At 36.4% G+C, this 17,775-nt stretch overlaps 1 protein-coding gene across 2 annotated transcripts; it reads left to right on the forward strand.

Moving 5' to 3' along the window:
- The first annotated feature begins 785 nt into the window (after positions 1 to 785).
- LOC122042141 lies at positions 786 to 5,387 on the forward strand. 2 transcript variants are annotated; one of them, XM_042602099.1, is made up of 7 exons: positions 786 to 893; positions 1,350 to 2,058; positions 2,250 to 3,505; positions 3,583 to 3,664; positions 3,742 to 4,115; positions 4,681 to 4,779; positions 4,867 to 5,387. In XM_042602099.1, the coding sequence occupies exons 2-7, from the start codon at positions 1,470 to 1,472 to the stop codon at positions 5,020 to 5,022; spliced, it is 2,556 nt and encodes an 851-aa protein (XP_042458033.1). In that variant the 5' UTR covers positions 786 to 893; positions 1,350 to 1,469; the 3' UTR covers positions 5,023 to 5,387. The 2 variants fall into 2 exon arrangements, with proteins under 2 accessions (XP_042458033.1, XP_042458034.1); XM_042602100.1 differs by having other exon boundaries at positions 3,586 to 3,664.
- The last annotated feature ends 12,388 nt before the right edge of the window (positions 5,388 to 17,775 follow it).

Here is a 17,775-nt window from a genome sequence, read left to right on the forward strand (position 1 = left end):
CGATGCAATGGGGATGCTCAATAGTAAGGAAATAAATAATTTTTTTTTAAATCTCTAAATGCTAATATGATTTAAAAGTTAATGAAAATGAAGAAAAGTAATTTTGACGATTAGGTCTAATTGTTGGGGAAGAGTTTTTTTAATGCGTCATATTGTTTATGATTTTTTTTATTAATAACTATGATTTAATGTTTATTATTATCTAAATTCTTTAATAAAGAGCCCATTTTATTGTTTTCACAATATATTTTTTATTTTAATTTTTCAATTTTGAAATCACAATCCCCTACCACTTTAATTTTTTAATTATAATGAAAAGAAGATCTTCACCATCTCAACTTGGACAAGAAAATCCATATGAGAATTATTATATTCAATTTATCAATAATAAGCTCCAGCAAATTTTGATACCCAAAATACAAGAAGTAATAATGACGATATTTCTAAGATTTAAGATATATAAGCAACTTAAATACATGTAAATTATTTTTTTTATAATTTTTAAAATAATAATCTTAAATTCGATGAACCCTAAATTGAATAGTAAATTGATGATTCTCAACCATAAATCATAATTCTTTTGGATAATTAATATTAAAAGTCAGATCTGTTAAAAAATTATCGAATCGATCCAAACATCTAATCATCGATTTCGAATCGTAATCGCTACTCCAAGCCGAATAGAAGTCCATCCTTTTTCGCGCCAAACAATGGCGCCAAACTCTGTTCCCCGCTGGTTCAAGTCCCGCCTCCTTTAGTCCTTTCCTCTTTTTTTTCTCTCTCTCTATACGCCCCGTTTCGCTCCGATGGAAGATCTATCGTGCATGGCTAGGGTTCCCTCTTCATCTCTTCCACCGTCTTCCTTGTCATAGAGAAATACCGCTTCTCCTAAGGTTAGATCTCCCTTTTATTTCTAGGTCTCACGTGAGTTTCATCTTTTGGTAGGTTTTGAAGTTCCGTTTGATAAAAATAGAGGAAAAAGTTCCTCATTTGTGATCCTTTCGGAGATCAGAGGTTGGTTCTCTCTCGAGTAGAGACCCAGATTTCGTTTTTTTGGGGATCAGAGCTTCGTTTCTCTCTTGAGTATAGATCCAAATTTCGTGTTTTTTTGGGATCAGGGCTTGGTTTCTCTCTTGAGTAGAGATCCAAATTCGCGTTTTTAAGTCTTAGCGCTCGTTGCTGTGATGGTTTGGAAAATGATATGCTGGTTCGTTTCTCAATGTCTGCATTATTCCTATTTGGACTCGGAAATTACTTCTTTTTTTCTGTTTACATATCAAATATATAAAGAATGCCACAATGTTAACTACGTTCGCTCTATCATCTAATATCTTCATAATGAACTACAGGAATAATCTTGGAAAAAACTAAGTGGATCTGGAGCTGAAGAAGAAATCTACCTGTGCTGTATACCTTTTTTCAGGATTTTTAGTTGCAACTTCCTAATATTCACTTGTGTCGGTTGAACGATGAAGGGCTCAACGTCTAGACTTCATGAAGTGCAGCCCACACGGAGATCTGCCAGACTCAAATCCTTGCAACAAGTTTATGAATCAGATGTTAAACTAGTGGATGGATCTTCAGAAATCCAGAAATACGATAACAACGCTGATTCTGGCCTTAGAAAACCGATAAAGACTGAGATGATGGAAACAGAAGACGAAACTTTTTTATGCAAACCACGTGAACAAGTTGAATCTTATACTTCAGGTACCTCTGATGATCAAATTGACATTCCTCTGAAGGTTCTACGTAAAAGGTGTAGAAAGAAGACACAGAATTTCCTAAAAGGTGTCTCTGATGTTAAAGTAAAGCAAGAAGAGCCTGATCTTGAGGAACCTATTATCAACTTAAAGCGAAGGAATTTGAAAGGATCTATTGGCCACAATAAGCGAAGAAAATCTGCATTTATATCTTTAGATCCTTTGGTTTCTACATCTTCATCATGTCAACTAGCAGATACCGAGCAAGGGTGTTTACTTGCAATAAAAGACAACACATCAACCGAAGTCAAAGTTTCAGAGGATACTACACATGTAGACTCAAATTCTACAGGAGGTGATATCTCATTTTTTTTTCTGAAATTCTCCCAATAACCTTTCTTGAGAAAAAACTTTCATTGTCAACCTAGATGATAAATTCTATTCATGGCATTCTGAATTAACTCCTTTTCAAATAATAGAATTCTGTAAAAATGTTTTTTTCCAACTTTCTCTAGCTTTTATCAAGAAAATTTTGGGATACTGCAGGAACCCACTTTTTGGAAGATGGTGCAGCCCTTGTTCTAAAGGGAGATCCCATTTGTGCTGACGTTCATAAAACATTTTGTCATGCTAAAACTGGCATTGTGGAAAGTTCATTGAATTATCAAACTGAAGCTAATCATGTTGTCTCTGCTACCTCAACGATTGGTTTGCTTCAGAAAGACAATCAAATTAGTTCAACTTACCTCTCGATGGATGAATGTGATAAAGCCTCTTCTAACATTCATGTCGACTCTCCTATCTACAATATTGTTATCAAAAATCATGACCTTCCTGAAGAATTTTTTAATAGTCCTCTTGTTAGACCTGATGAAGACGTTTTTGAAGATAAGCAGCTTCCTCCAATGCCTAATAAATCTGAAATATATCAAGCTGATGGAGAATCCAGAGAAGATACTGAACCTGAAAATAGTATGAATATTCATGATATTGGCAAAGAACATATTAGTCTGAAGAGGGACAATAGTTCACTGCCAAACCAGAACAATATTCCATCAGTTTCAGAAGCGATGAGAGTTTCTCCTGATAGTTGCAATGAGGAGGTTGTCTCTACTACGATGGAGACTAATCTTACAAACAGAAGCAAAATTGAGACTCAAAGGACATTTTTACTGGATGAAGTTACTCGTGGGATTGAAGTGGAAGAGAGTAATCATCCTAGTATACCGATATGCTTTCAGGTGAAAGATGTAACTAACACTCGTAACCTACAGTGCAAGGAAGTATATGGGTTGGCAGAAATATTTTTGCAGGGGAATGAAAATTCATGTTGTGAGTTAATTAATGATGCATCAACAAATTCACTTGAATCTGCACCATCCTCCCAGATGTGCTTCAGTGCAATGAGTGAGTCATGTAGTTCTGTTGAAAGCTCAAGCAAGGTGGAATCTTTCTGTAAAGTGGAGAACAATTTGACAGAGCAAGCAGATAAAGGAACCGATTCCTCATCTCGAATCTGTAATTCAACTAATTCAGATGGGTTGGCTGAACCTAATGCACAATCTTCTACAGCGGCTCCTCTGTTTGCTAATGCAAGCAGAATTCCGCAATACACCAATGATACTTCAGTGAAGGATACAGAAAACTTAAATTATGCAGTGGGAGAAAAGTTGGATGCCAATTCAAATCTGCAAACTATGAGTTCAATATCTATTGTGGTTGAAACAAGGAATGAACAACCTAAATGTGATGAAGAGATGTTGGAAGATCATAGTCCAATAAAGCTACTATCATATAGGAAGGTTTGGTTATTTCTTTTTGCACTTGTATTTTGCTCATAATGTATATCTAAGGTCACATTTTATCATTTGCTGTGTAGCAGACAATTTCTCCCACCTCTCAGGAAAAGCTTTGTCAGGCGTTGAGTGATATTGGATTGCAAGATGACAGTCAATTAACTGGTAGGCATAATTTTTGTGTATATTTAAGTTTATTTCCTTTTCTCAATTTTGCTGACCACTATCCATTTTGATTAAAGATTCCCCTGAAAAAAGGAAGAGTCTGTTATTAGACAAATTGCTCAATGTAAAGAAACCCTCATGCATTCCAAGTAAGAAGGAATCTGAATTGCTTATGCACCATGAGCATGCGAATAAGAAGCCTTGGGATCATTCAAATGACACTCCAGTTGGGAAAACAACTCTCAAGTTCCAGGAAATTTCTGGAAAGATGCCTTCAACAACTGACATGGATATGGAGAAAATCATTGAATTTTCAGAGCGGCAGATGCACGACATAGAAAGAATTGCTACACAGCTCTTGAAGAAATTGAATACCATGAAGACCATTGCAGAAACAACTGTCACTTCACAAGCACAATCTTTCCTAAATGCATCATTTGCTACTGAGGAGGTACAATCAATTCAGCTGCATTCCATTTATACGATTCAATCTGTTTTTACAGTTTTCACATCATTTATGCCACTGGAGCATGTTTGATAATTATCAAGTAAAGGGAAGGCAAGCGAACTGCATGATAAGATACTTGGATAGTAAAGGAGAGGGGAGAGGATAAAATTCCATATATGTGGAGGAAATGGAAGAGTTCAAACATAAATTGGAGAAAGAAAAAGGAGGGATAAGAAATAAGCTTCCTAACAAAGGAAACATAACACGACCGAACCATCACAATCCAAACCAAGCCTAACTTAAAAAGGAGGTGGTCTAGATGCTTAGATTTGTCTCACTGGAATTTTCCCCATCTCAACTTATTATGGTCAACTCTTCTTTTCCTGCCATTATTTCTTGAAGTGGAATTATTTTAGGTTGTAAATGAAGAGCTTGAACTCTGTGTTGAAACATCCAGACTATTTTCAACTTTTTGAAGTACTTCACTTTTATTCACTTATGATCATTGCTATCCTTTCATTCTTTCATGAGATGCTTGTACTTTATGATTGAGCTTTACCATTGACAGATAAAGGCAGCTACTGAAGATGCTTCTGAACTTGAAAAGACCACTAAGAAATGGTTGTCTATAATGAAAAAGGACTGCATTCGTTTCTGTAAAATAATAGTAAGTTTTTTACTTTTCTTATTTCCATAACAACAATCCAAAAGTACCTCAAACATGAGATTTGCTGCCATTTTATGTTAACTGCAGAGGTCAACAGACAACAAATCAACTTTTCCATCCAACGGTACTCAAAAGAAGAGGAGAATAACATTTGCCGACGAAGTTGGTGGCAAGCTATGCCATGTCAAAGTTTTCGAGCAGCAGCCACCACCCTCATTCACCTTACCCGAGCAGGCTGATTAGTAGCAAACTGAAAGCCCCCAAAGGCAATAAACTGCCATACCTCAGAAGAACAACCATTCAATCCATGCCGAGGTTCATGCATGATGCTGGTCTATGGGAGGTTCATGCATGATGCTGGTCTATAGGACTGCAACAGTGGCTCTTCTACCCTGATCCTCGTATAGACTACCAATACTTGACAATTCTCCTCCGGAATTGTCTTAGATGCCAAAGGAACTTTGTGAAAGTAACTTGTGCTTCGCAGAAATTGATACTATGCCTGATGAGGGCAATTTTGAAATGAGCTGGTCCTCTTGTTGACTTTCACATTGTTACACATGATTTGATAAGATGTTTGCAATTACATATATTGAGTGATTTTTTCACATTGTTGATGGTCTTTCCTACTCTACACTACACTAATAACATAAAAAGGGTCTAAGAAATAAGTTAATAATTGTTTAATTAAGTCAAAAAGGATTATTTCACAACTATACCTTTTCATTTGTTAAGAATTTAATTTAATTTAAAATTATCTAAAGTTATTTATAATGGTAAAATTAGTTGTGTATGATTTTTTAATAGCAAATTTGAGTAGAATGGAGGATAAAATTGTGTATAATAAATTTAATATGGTTTGATTCTTTGTATGTATTGAGTTATCTTTTTTAACTAGTATAACCCTCTAGGGAAATGATTCGGCGCTTTCCAATTTACATAATGGTCACCTTAGAATTAATTGACATAAGTTATTGATGCGGTGATAAGGAGGGGTCCACCTTGGGAGAGGTCTTCGTCACAATGGAGGTCAAAGTCAAGGCAGTCAACACCCTCTTGTTAGAGTGTATACTAAAAGTCTAACTTTTTGTAAACATTTATTTTGAAATAAAGAATTACATTGGTCAAATGTCTATATTTGTATGCTAAGTGTAGTTGTTCAATTAATTTATATTGTAGATAACATGGTATGTGGTGTCACATACAGAAGATCATGTTATCAATTCCTTATAAATTATAAATAGTAGCTCACGACCAAGATGGAAAGGAACAAACCATTGCAATAGTCGTAGTGTAATTTAGTATTAATTTATCTTAACTATAAAATTATACTAGTACACTCTGAGTGTATTGAGCAGGACTATTTAAGGTAAGTTCTTTTTATACTAACTGAATAAAAGAACAAGACTTTTGTTATTATGGAAGTGTGTGATCTTAATCCTGATATAATAACAAGTACATATATCTAGTATTTATTTTTTTTGACTAATCATTGAGTGAGATTTAGTTCGATAAATCAAGAGGCCCGATAAGTTGGGAAATGATATTATTTATAGTGTGTGTTGTTGATTATAGAAGGAAACTGTGTCCTAATAATCTAAGTTGATAATGTCCCCAAGAGAAGTTCATAAGGATTGTCATGTAAACCCTGCAGGTGGACTTAGTCCGACATGACAATAAGGTTGAGTGGTACTACTCTTGGAGTTAGATATTAATTAAGTGAGTTGTCAGTAACTCATTTAATTAGTGGACATTCGATATCTTAAACACAGGGAGATTAACACACTCATGATAAGAAGGAGCCCATATAGTAATATGGGATTTGTACGGTAGTTCAATAATAACTCTTTAGTGGAATGAGATATTATTGATGAACTCGAGTTGGGTGTTCGGGGTGAACACGGGAAACTCAAGTTCATCGGGAGACCGAAATCAATTCCTCCTCTTGGTCCCTATCGTAACCTCTTATTTATAAAGTGTTATACCCACCCATACCCACCTTAAGATGGCTGGCCAAGCCTGGCTTGGAGCCCAAGCTAGGACCGACCAAATCAAGGTGAGATGGTGGTCGACCCTAGCTTGAACCCAAGCTTGGTGTGGCCGCCAAAATAAATTAAAAAGGATTTTATTTTTTTTTAAAATCTTTCTTATGTGGAAGCCATGATTTTAAAAGAGAGTTTAAAATTTAAATCTTTCCTTTTATAGTTTTCTACAAAAGATTAAGAGAAATGTTTGATATCTTTCCTTATTTGTAGTTAAAAGGAAGATTTTAATTTTTGATAAAACTTTCCTTTTTAACCATCCTCATGATTTTAAAAGAGAGTTTTAAAATTTTAAATATTTCCTTTTATAGTTTCTACAAAATATTAAGAAAAGATTTGATATCTTTCCTTATTTGTAGATTGAAAAGAAGATTTTAATTTTAGAGAAAACTTTCCTTTTTGTAAATCAACCACATGTTTTAATAGAGAGATTTTAATTTATAAAAGTTTCCTTTTATGACCAACCATGAAGGGAATTTTTTAAAGAGAAATTTTTATTTTAAAAATTTCCGGAAACAAATTAGGAAGTTTTAATTTTGTGTTTAAAACTTTCCTTGATTGGAGGGATTAAGGTGGCCGACCATGTGTAGTTTAAAAGGGAAATTTTTATTAAACTTTCCTTTCATTGGCAAAGAGAAAAAGGAAGTTTTAATAAAACTTTCCTTATTTGCCAAGACCAAGGAATATAAAAGAGAGGGTAGAGATGCCTCACCTCATAACACATAATCTAGTATTCCCCTCTTCTATTCCTTGGTGGTGTGGCCAGCCCTCTCATCCTTCATTTTCTCCTATTCTTCTTCCTTGGTGGCCGGTGGCATCTCATCTCAAGGAGCTTGGTGGTGACCGGATCTTGTTAGAGGAAGAAGGAGAGATAGGAGACTTTGTTTCTAGCATCCCTTGGAGCTTGGTGGTGGTGGTCGAACCTCATCTTCTCTTGGAGTTCTTGTGGTGGATGAAACTTGTTTGGAGAAGAAGGAAGCTTGGGTGGATTCTCGTCTCGGTAGATCGTCGGCCACACGGCGTCTGAGATAAGAAGAGGAATACGACAAAAGATCGTGAGGTCTATAAGCTATAAAAGGTATAACTAGTTATTAGTTTCCACATCATAACTAGTTCATCCTTTTATTTAGATCTTGAAATACCAAACACAAGAGACTAATAAATCTAGGTAATCGAATTTATGTTTTCGATTTTGTGTTTCTTTTATTTTTCGAATTTGTGATTCAATTGTTCTTTTTGGTTAAACCTAGGGTTACTATAAGGAAATTAAATATTAAATTTTGTTGAAAGGGTTTGTCTAGGAAGTGGTGGATGCTCCCATACCCAAGAAGACCTAGTGCCTCGCCATGTTTAACCTGGAAGTCAATCTCTGAAATTAATATTTAATTGAATTTGTAACATGGGTAGATTTGGATCAATAATGTTAAGCATCGTTTGCGATCCAAGTCCAAACCACTAAGAACAGATAAGTTGAATTTGGAATCAATAATGTTAAGTTCCGTTTGCGATTCCAAATTTAATTTCTAAAGAACACAATAGGTTGTTAGGAATGGTTCAGGACTTGTATAAATTTTTTGTACAGGGGAACTGTTGGAGTGTATACTGAAGGTCTAAGCTTTGTAAACATTCATTATCAATAGAGAATCACATTTGGTCAAATGGTCTACATTTGTTTGTAGTTGTTCATTTAATTTATATTGTAGATAACATAGTATGTGGTGTCACATACAGAAGATGATGTTATCAGTACCTTATAAATTATAAACAGTAGCTTACGACCAGAATGGAAAGGAACAAACCATTAGAAGGTCGTAGTGTAATTAGGTATTAGTTTATCTTGACTATATAATTACACTAGTACACTCAGAGTGTATTGAATATGACCATTTGAGGTCGTTCCTTTTATACTGACTTTATAAAGGAACAAAGACCTCAGTTATTATGGAAGTGTGTGCTCTTAATCCTAATATAATAACAAGCACATATATTTGATATTTATTTCTTTAATTTATCAATGGGTGAGATTTAGTTCGATGAATCAATAAACCCGATAAGTTGGGAAATGGTATCACTTATAGTGTGTGTTGTTGATTATAGAAGGAAACTGTGTCCTAGAGATACTAGGTTGATAATGTCCTCAAGAGGAGCTCATAAGGATTGTCATGTTAAACCCTGCAGGTGGACTTAGTCCGACATGACAATAAGGTTGAGTGGTACTACTCTTGGATTTAGATATTAATTAAATGAGTTGTCAGTAACTCACTTAATTAGTGGACATTCAATATCTTAAACACAGGGAGACTAACACACTCATAATAAGAAGGAGCCCAAAAATGTAATTTGAGATTGGTGCGGTAGTTCAATGATAGTTCTCTAGTGGAATGAATTATCATTGATAAAATTAAGTTGTGTGTTCGGGGCGAACACGGGATGCTTAATTTTATCGGGAGACCAAAACCAATTCCTCCTCTCGGTCCCTATCGTAGTCTCTTATTTGTAGAATTCTATACCCACCTATACCCACCTTATATACCCACCCAATAGGGGTCGGCCAAAGCTAGCTTGGGAACAAGCTAGGGTCGGCCTAGGTATGAATTTGGGTGGCCGGCCCTAGCTTGAACCCAAGCTAGTGGGGGCCGGCCAAATTAAATTAAAAAAGAAATTTAATTTTAATTTTTATTATTATGTGGAAGATATAATTTAAAGAGAATTAAAAATAAAATATCTCTCTTGTAAAAGATCTACAAAAGATTAAAGAAAGAGATTAGATCTCTTTCCTTATTTGTAGATTGGTGAAATGTTTTATTTTCTTTTAAAATTATTCACATGTTGATAAAATTAAAATTATAGAAATTTCCTTTTATCAACCATGAAGAGTTTTTTAAAGAGAAATTTTATTTTTTAAAATTTCCGGAAACAAATTAGGAAGTTTTAATTGTTGATTAAAACTTGTCCAATTTGCTCTCCAATGATGTGGCCGGCCATTGAAGTTTGATTTGGAAAATTTATTTTATTTTTCTAAATTAAATCATGTCAAGGAAATTGAGGAAATTTTATTGTAATTAAATTTCCTAATTTGCCTAGGCCAAGGAATATAAAAGAAGGGGTGAGGGTGCCTTCATGAGATACAACCTCTATTGTTTTCTCTCCCTCTTTTCCTTGGTGTTGTGGCCGGCCATTATCTCTTCTCTTTTTCCTCTTTGTGGTGGCCGAAACTCTCTATTGCTTGGAGCTCTTGTGGAGGCCGGATACTACTTGGAGAAGAAGAAGAAGAAGGAGAGGAAGCTTGCATCTCTTAGAGCTTGGTTGGTGTTTTTCTTCTTCCTTGGTGGAGCTTTCTTGTTTTGGCCGAACCTAGCTAGGAGGAGAAGAAGGTGCTTGGTGGTTTCTCATCTCGGAAGATCGTTGCCCACACAACGTCCGAGGTTAGAAGAGGAATACGGTAGAAGATCAAGAGGTTTTTCTACAAGGTATAACTAGTAATTATTCTTTCCGCATCATGCTAGTTATTTATGGAAATAATACCAAATACAAGAGGCTTACGTTCTAGAATTTCGAATATGTTTTTCGAAGTTGTGTTCTTTTGTTTTTTCTTTTCCTTGTGATTTGATTGTTATCTTTGGTTAACCTAAAGTTATTTTAGGAAATTAAATATTATCTTTCTATAAAAGGTTTTGTCTAGTCGGTGGTGGTTGCTCCCATATCCAAGAAGGCCATGTGCCTCGCCACGTCAGTACTGGGAACCAATTATGGAAATTAATATTTAATGGAATTAATAACTTAAGGAGACTTGGGTCGAACGTGTTAAGTTCCGCAGGAGATCCAAGTCAAAACCTAAAAGAAAAAATAGATTAAGTTTTGGATCAAACGTGTTAAGTTCCGCAGGCGATCCAAAATTTAATTTAAAAGAACACATGGTAGTTAGGAAAAGGTTCAGACCTTTGTACAAAATTTTTGTACAGTGGAACCTATAGGTTTTCCGAGTAGCAACCAACAATTGGTATCAGAGCTAGGGTTTTGCCTCTGTGTATTTGGTATTTAGTTTAATTATGCACATGTCATACATAATTTAGGCAGGATAATAGTAGGATGTGCTAACTTTGTGGATGCAGGATCCAACTATTATGGCTTTTAGTTATTATGTGTGTGATTGGACCCTTGGACATGTCAAGGGCATTTATCTGTGTGTGCATGATTGTATTAAAATACAGCAGGAGCTGTATTTAGTTTTATTAGGATTTTATTTTTGATCTAGATACATGTACATTCCTTTTATGGAATATAGGATCAAAATGTAAAATTCTATTTATGTCGCGGATCGAATCTTGCAAAGCGTGGAACCTTCTAAGGACCAGAGGCGCAGCGGAACAAGGAGCAAGATGGATGCGACAGCTAGACCCGGTGGCGGTGGCCAAATATGGCAGCAGCTTGGGATGACAACACACGGAGGACAACTAGAGATAAAAGCCATAATAGTTGAAAATTAGTTTCTCTATTGCTTTTATATTATGCTGTGTGTGCATGTTAGTTTACAAGTAAAGTAGGCTAGCATAGTTAAAATTCCTCATTTATAAATAACTAAGTGGGAGGGGGATTTTTAAATAAATCCCATGGTCTCATTACTGGTTTGTAAGTGATGCAAACAAGCTTGCGCGTTGGCTCTGAGTGCCTTCCTCCATAACGGATGAGCTTGTTTGCGGATCACTAGAACAGACTTCCATTTTTGGATGACTATAGGAAGTTAATTAAGAGCGTGTGATCTTCCCCAACGGAAGGGGCATAATCTTATTAATGGACTTAGTGTCAAGTAATGGTATATACTTAGACACATCTAATAGTATCCTCCCCAACGGAGTCACTGCTATTATTTGTGTGACCAAAAGATACCAACTATTAATTTTATTTGTCAAAAATTTAGGTTGACAAGATAATAAAATTAATGGGATAAAACCCTCCTTTTACAAATGTTGAATTTGTATACGTCCACACTAACGTGGCATACAAAATTCACGGTGTTTTAAGGTGTTGGTTAATTTAAAATAGTATTGTTTGAGGAATCAATATTATTCTAAATTTAGAGTTCTGACCAAAAGTTATTTGTGATTCTTAGGATGACTTTCAACCCACTGTCCATCATACTTCAACAAAATAGACTTACTGGACCTAATTACATAGATTGGAAAAGGAACCTGGACATTGTTCTGACTGCTGAAAGCTATAAATTTGTACTGACTGAACCTTGTCCTGATGCACCCACTGGTGAATCTACCCAAGAGGAGATTGAATATCATAAGAGATGGGTAAAGGCAGATGAGATGGCGCGGTGTTACATTTTGGCTTCAATGTCAAATGTATTGCAACATCGAGATCAAGATTCAACATATTATGATATTATGAACAATCTCAAGGAGCTCTTTGGTCATCGGGATAGGGCTTCTAGACAAGAAGCTATGAGAAAGATAATGACGGCCACCATGCAAGAGGGTACTCTGAAGGGATCATATCCTAAAGATGATGGCTTATCCGAACGAGATACAGATCCTTGGAGGAGAAATTGATGGGAAACCCAGATCGATATGATCCTCCAAACGCTACCTAGAAGTTTTGAGCAGTTCCTTTGAACTATAATATGAATAAAAGGATTTATTCATTAGGGAACTACTGATGGAACTTGCAGAAGGATTATTTCGTCACAATTCTCAAATTCACTTTCTTGAAAATGGTTCTACTTCTAAACCGAAAGGAAAGAAGAAGAAACAAGTTGGCTCAAGAAAGAAAGTGAATAAATCTCAGAGTACGGGATTTAAAGCTGGAGTGAAGAAGCCGAAGGGCAAGTGCTTCATCTGCAAGCAGGCAGGACATTGGAAGGCGGACTGTCCTCATAGGAACCAAAACAAAGGTATATCTCATACTCTGGTTGTTGAAACATGTTTAGCGGTGTTATCTACCAGAACCTGGTGTAGATACGGGAGCCACTGATCATGTCTGCAATTCCTTGCAGGGGTTCTAGGAAACCCGACGACTATCTGAAGGAGAAATTACCGTCTACATGGGCAATGCTACTAAGGTGGCAGCTGTTGCAGTGGGAGACGTCTACTTATCTTTTAGTAGAAATAGAAATTTGATTTTAAGAAATTGTCTTTATGTACCCAGTTTTAGAAAGAATTTAATTTCAGTTTCTAAACTGTTTTTAGATGGATATTCAGTTTCTTTCAGTAACGATGTAGTTATTAAAAGAAATAAAGTGATTATATGTTCTGGTGCATTAGTTGGCAATTTGTATACTTTAAATCCAATTTCTTCCACAAAGCAAAACATGGAAATTTATAACTCATCTTCTAACTCTAATAAGAGAAAAGAACCTTCGGAAATGAACCAAGCATATCTTTGGCATCTAAGGCTTGGTCATATTAACTTAAGTAGGATTCAGAGGCTTATAGCCGATGGACTTTTGAGTTCATTTGAGTTGGAAAATTTTCCAACTTGTGAATCTTGCTTGGAAGGTAAAATGACCAAGAGGCCGTTCAAGGCCAAGGGGTATAGAGCCAAAGAAGTGTTAGAGTTGGTTCACTCTGATTTGTGTGGTCCTATGTCTGTCCAGGCAAGAGGAGGTTTTGAATATTTTGTCTCTTTCATAGACGATTATTCAAGATATGGATACATTTACCTAATGCGCCGCAAGTCCGAGTGCTTTGATAAGTTCAAAGAATACAAGGCTGATGTGGAGAAACGACTAGGTAAAAGTATCAAGACACTACGGTCAGATCGTGGTGGCGAATACCTCTTAGGAGAGTTTAGGAATTACTTATCAGAGGCCAGGATTCAATCCCAATTGTCTGCACCTGGAACACCCCAACAGAATGGTGTAGCAGAACGAAGGAATATGACTCTTATGGAGATGGTTAGATCAATGATGAGTTATTCAAAATTACCAAATTCATTTTGGGGATATGCTCTGGAAACAGCAGTATACGTTCTGAACTTAGTACCTTTTAAATCAGTTTCTTCTACTCCCATAGAATTGTGGAATGGGCGAAAGCCCAGTCTAAGACATATTCGGATTTGGGGTAGTCCAGCACATGTGCTGAAACCAGATGCTGATAAGTTAGAATCCCGTACAGAAGTTCGCGTGTTTGTAGGATATTCCAAAGGAACGAAAGGTGGTTTATTTTATAGTCCTAAAGACCAGAAGGTCATTGTTAGCACCAATGCCCAGTTTTTAGAAGAAGACTATATAATGGATCACAAGCCCAGTAGCAAAGTTGTTTTAGAAGAACTTAGAGAGGACATGTCTACTTCAGCACGAACAAGATGAAGTACCACAAGAGACGCAACACGTGTCACACATGATACACAACCACGGACGGTGCCTCGTCGTAATGGGAGGGTTGTAAGGCACTGAAAGATTCATGTTTTTGGGAGAGTCTTGGACTTGATCCCTAGTAAACATGAACCCGATCATATGAGAAAGCACTCCAAGATATAGATGCAGCATCTTGGCAAAAGGCAATGAATTCTGAAATAGAGTCTATGTACTCTAATAAAGTCTGGGAGCTTGTAGAACCACCTGATGGTGTAAAAGCCGTTGGATGCAAGTGGATCTACAAAAGGAAAAGAGGGACAGACGGGAAGGTAGAAACCTTCAAAGCTAGGCTTGTTGCGAAAGGGTATACTCAGAAAGAGGGAATCGATTATGAGGAGACCTTTTCACCGGTAGCCATGCTCAAGTCTATCCGAATACTCTTATCCATTGCTGCTCATATGGATTATGAGATTTGGCAAATGGATGTCAAGACGGCTTTCCTTAATGGAAGTCTTGAAGAGAACATTCATATGAAGCAACCAGAAGGGTTCATTGAAAAAGGCAAAGAGCATCTAGTGTGCAAGCTCAATCGGTCCATTTATGGACTGAAGCAAGCTTCAAGGTCTTGGAACATCCGGTTTAATGAAGTAATCCAGTCATATGGATTTATTCAGTGTCCGGATGAGTCTTGTGTATACAAGAAGTGTAACGGAAACGTGGTGGTATTTCTTGTACTATACGTAGATGATATTTTGTTAATTGGCAACAATGTCAAGGTATTATCAGACGTAAGGGTATGGTTGTCCAAACAATTTGATATGAAGGACTTAGGAGAGTGTGCACACATTCTTGGGATCAAAGTGATAAGGGATCGCAAGAAAAGAATGTTGTGTCTGTCCCAAGCTTCATATATAGATACAATCCTTGCTCGTTTTAGCATGCAGGATTCCAAGAAAGGTTTCTTACCTTTTAGACATGGAGTAGCTCTGTCTAAAGAGATGTCTCCAAAGACGTCGAAAGAGATAGAAGACATGAAAGCAGTTCCTTATGCTTCGGCTGTAGGAAGCCTAATGTATGCAATGCTATGTACGAGACCTGATATCTGTTTTGCCGTGGGCATGGTCAGCAGATATCAGAGTAACCCTGGACAAGGACATTGGACTGCGGTAAAGCATATATTAAAGTACCTGAGAAGGACTAGAGATTATATGCTAGTTTACCAAGCAGACGATCTGCTCCCTGTGGGTTACACAGATTCAGATTTCCAATCAGATAGGGATAATAGTAAGTCTACATCAGGCTATGTGTTTACTTTAGGAGGTGGAGCCATTTCATGGAGGAGTGTTAAGCAGAAATGCGTTTCGGACTCAACCATGGAAGCTGAGTATGTAGCAGCCTCTGAGGCAGCTAAAGAAGCAGTATGGCTCAGGAACTTTCTAATGGATTTAGATGTGATTCCTGGTTTGCCCAAAATCATCACAATTTATTGTGATAATAGCGGTGCAGTTGCAAACTCGAAGGAACCACGAGCTCATAAGGCAAGTAAACATATAGAGCGCAAGTACCACCTGATACGAGATATTGTGAAGCGAGGATAAGTTGTCATCGCCAAGATTGCATCAGCAGATAACCTGGCAGATCCTTTCACTAAGGCCCTTCCGGCGAAAGCTTTTGATCGGCATGTGGAGGGAATGGGAATCAGATGTATGGTAGAAGATATGACAGCTTAGTCATTAGTATAAGTGGGAGATTGTTGGAGTGTATACTGAAGGTCTAAGCTTTGTAAACATTCATTATCAATAGAGAATCACATTTGGTCAAATGGTCTACATTTGTTTGTAGTTGTTCATTTAATTTATATTGTAGATAACATAGTATGTGGTGTCACATACAGAAGATGATGTTATCAGTACCTTATAAATTATAAACAGTAGCTTACGACCAGAATGGAAAGGAACAAACCATTAGAAGGTCGTAGTGTAATTAGGTATTAGTTTATCTTGATTATATAATTACACTAGTACACTCAGAGTGTATTGAGTAGGACCATTTGAGGTTGTTCCTTTTATACTGACTTTATAAAGGAACAAAGACCTCAGTTATTATGGAAGTGTGTGCTCTTAATCCTAATATAATAACAAGCACATATATTTGATATTTATTTCTTTAATTTATCAATGGGTGAGATTTAGTTCGATGAATCAATAAACCCGAGAAGTTGGGAAATGGTATCACTTATAGTGTGTGTTGTTGATTATAGAAGGAAACTGTGTCCTAGAGATACTAGGTTGATAATGTCCTCAAGAGGAGCTCATAAGGATTGTCATGTTAAACCCTGCAGGTGGACTTAGTCCGACATGACAATAAGGTTAAGGATTGTCATGTTAAATTAAATGGAGTTAGTCTGACATCACAATAATTGAGTGATATAGGAGACTAACACACTCATAATAAGAAGGAGCCCAAAAATGTAATTTGGGATTGGTGCGGTAGTTCAATGATAGTTCTCTAGTGGAATGAATTATCATTGATAAAATTAAGTTGTGTGTTCGGGGCGAACACGGGATGCTTAATTTTATCGGGAGACCAAAACCAATTCCTCCTCTCGGTCCCTATCGTAGCCTCTTATTTGTAGAGTTCTATACCCACCTATACCCACCTTATATACCCACCCAATAGGGGCCGACCAAAGCTAGCTTGGGAACAAGCTAGGGCCGGCCTAGGTATGAATTTGGGTGGCCGGCCCTAGCTTGAACCCAAGCTAGTGGGGGCCGGCCAAATTAAATTAAAAAAAAAATTTAATTTTAATTTTTATTATTATGTGGAAGATATAATTTAAAGAGAATTAAAAATAAAATATCTCTCTTGTAAAAGATCTACAAAAGATTAAAGAAAGAGATTAGATCTCTTTCCTTATTTGTAGATTGGTGAGATGTTTTATTTTCTTTTAAAATTATTCACATGTTGATAAAATTAAAATTATAGAAATTTCCTTTTATCAACCATGAAGAGTTTTTTAAAGAGAAATTTTATTTTTTAAAATTTCCGGAAACAAATTAGGAAGTTTTAATTGTTGATTAAAACTTGTCCAATTTGCTCTCCAATGATGTGGCCGGCCATTGAAGTTTGATTTGGAAAATTTATTTTATTTTTATAAATTAAATCATGTCAAGGAAATTGAGGAAATTTTATTGTAATTAAATTTCCTAATTTGCCTAGGCCAAGGAATATAAAAGAAGGGGTGAGGGTGCCTTCATGAGATACAACCTCTATTGTTTTCTCTCCCTCTTTTCCTTGGTGTTGTGGCCGGCCATTATCTCTTCTCTTCTTCCTCTTTGTGGTGGCCGAAACTCTCTATTGCTTGGAGCTCTTGTGGAGGTCGGATACTACTTGGAGAAGAAGAAGAAGAAGGAGAGGAAGCTTGCATCTCTTAGAGCTTGGTTGGTGTTTTTCTTCTTCCTTGGTGGAGCTTTCTTGTTTTGGCCGAACCTAGCTAGGAGGAGAAGAAGGTGCTTGGTGGTTTCTCATCTCGGAAGATCGTTGCCCACACAACGTCCGAGGTTAGAAGAGGAATACGGTAGAAGATCAAGAGGTTTTTCTACAAGGTATAACTAGTAATTATTCTTTCCGCATCATGCTAGTTATTTATGG

Source organism: Zingiber officinale, chromosome 2A, assembly GCF_018446385.1.
Source record: "Zingiber officinale cultivar Zhangliang chromosome 2A, Zo_v1.1, whole genome shotgun sequence".
In the NCBI taxonomy this organism is placed as follows: domain Eukaryota; kingdom Viridiplantae; phylum Streptophyta; class Magnoliopsida; order Zingiberales; family Zingiberaceae; genus Zingiber; species Zingiber officinale.

Coding starts and splice junctions, on each gene's coding strand:
- LOC122042141 (XM_042602099.1), top strand. CDS start 1,470: ATGAAGGGCTCAACGTCTAGACTTCATGAAGTGCAGCCCACACGGAGA. Junction 2,059..2,249: donor AGACTCAAATTCTACAGGAG/GTGATATCTCAT, acceptor GGGATACTGCAG/GAACCCACTTTTTGGAAGAT. Junction 4,780..4,866: donor TTCGTTTCTGTAAAATAATA/GTAAGTTTTTTA, acceptor TGTTAACTGCAG/AGGTCAACAGACAACAAATC.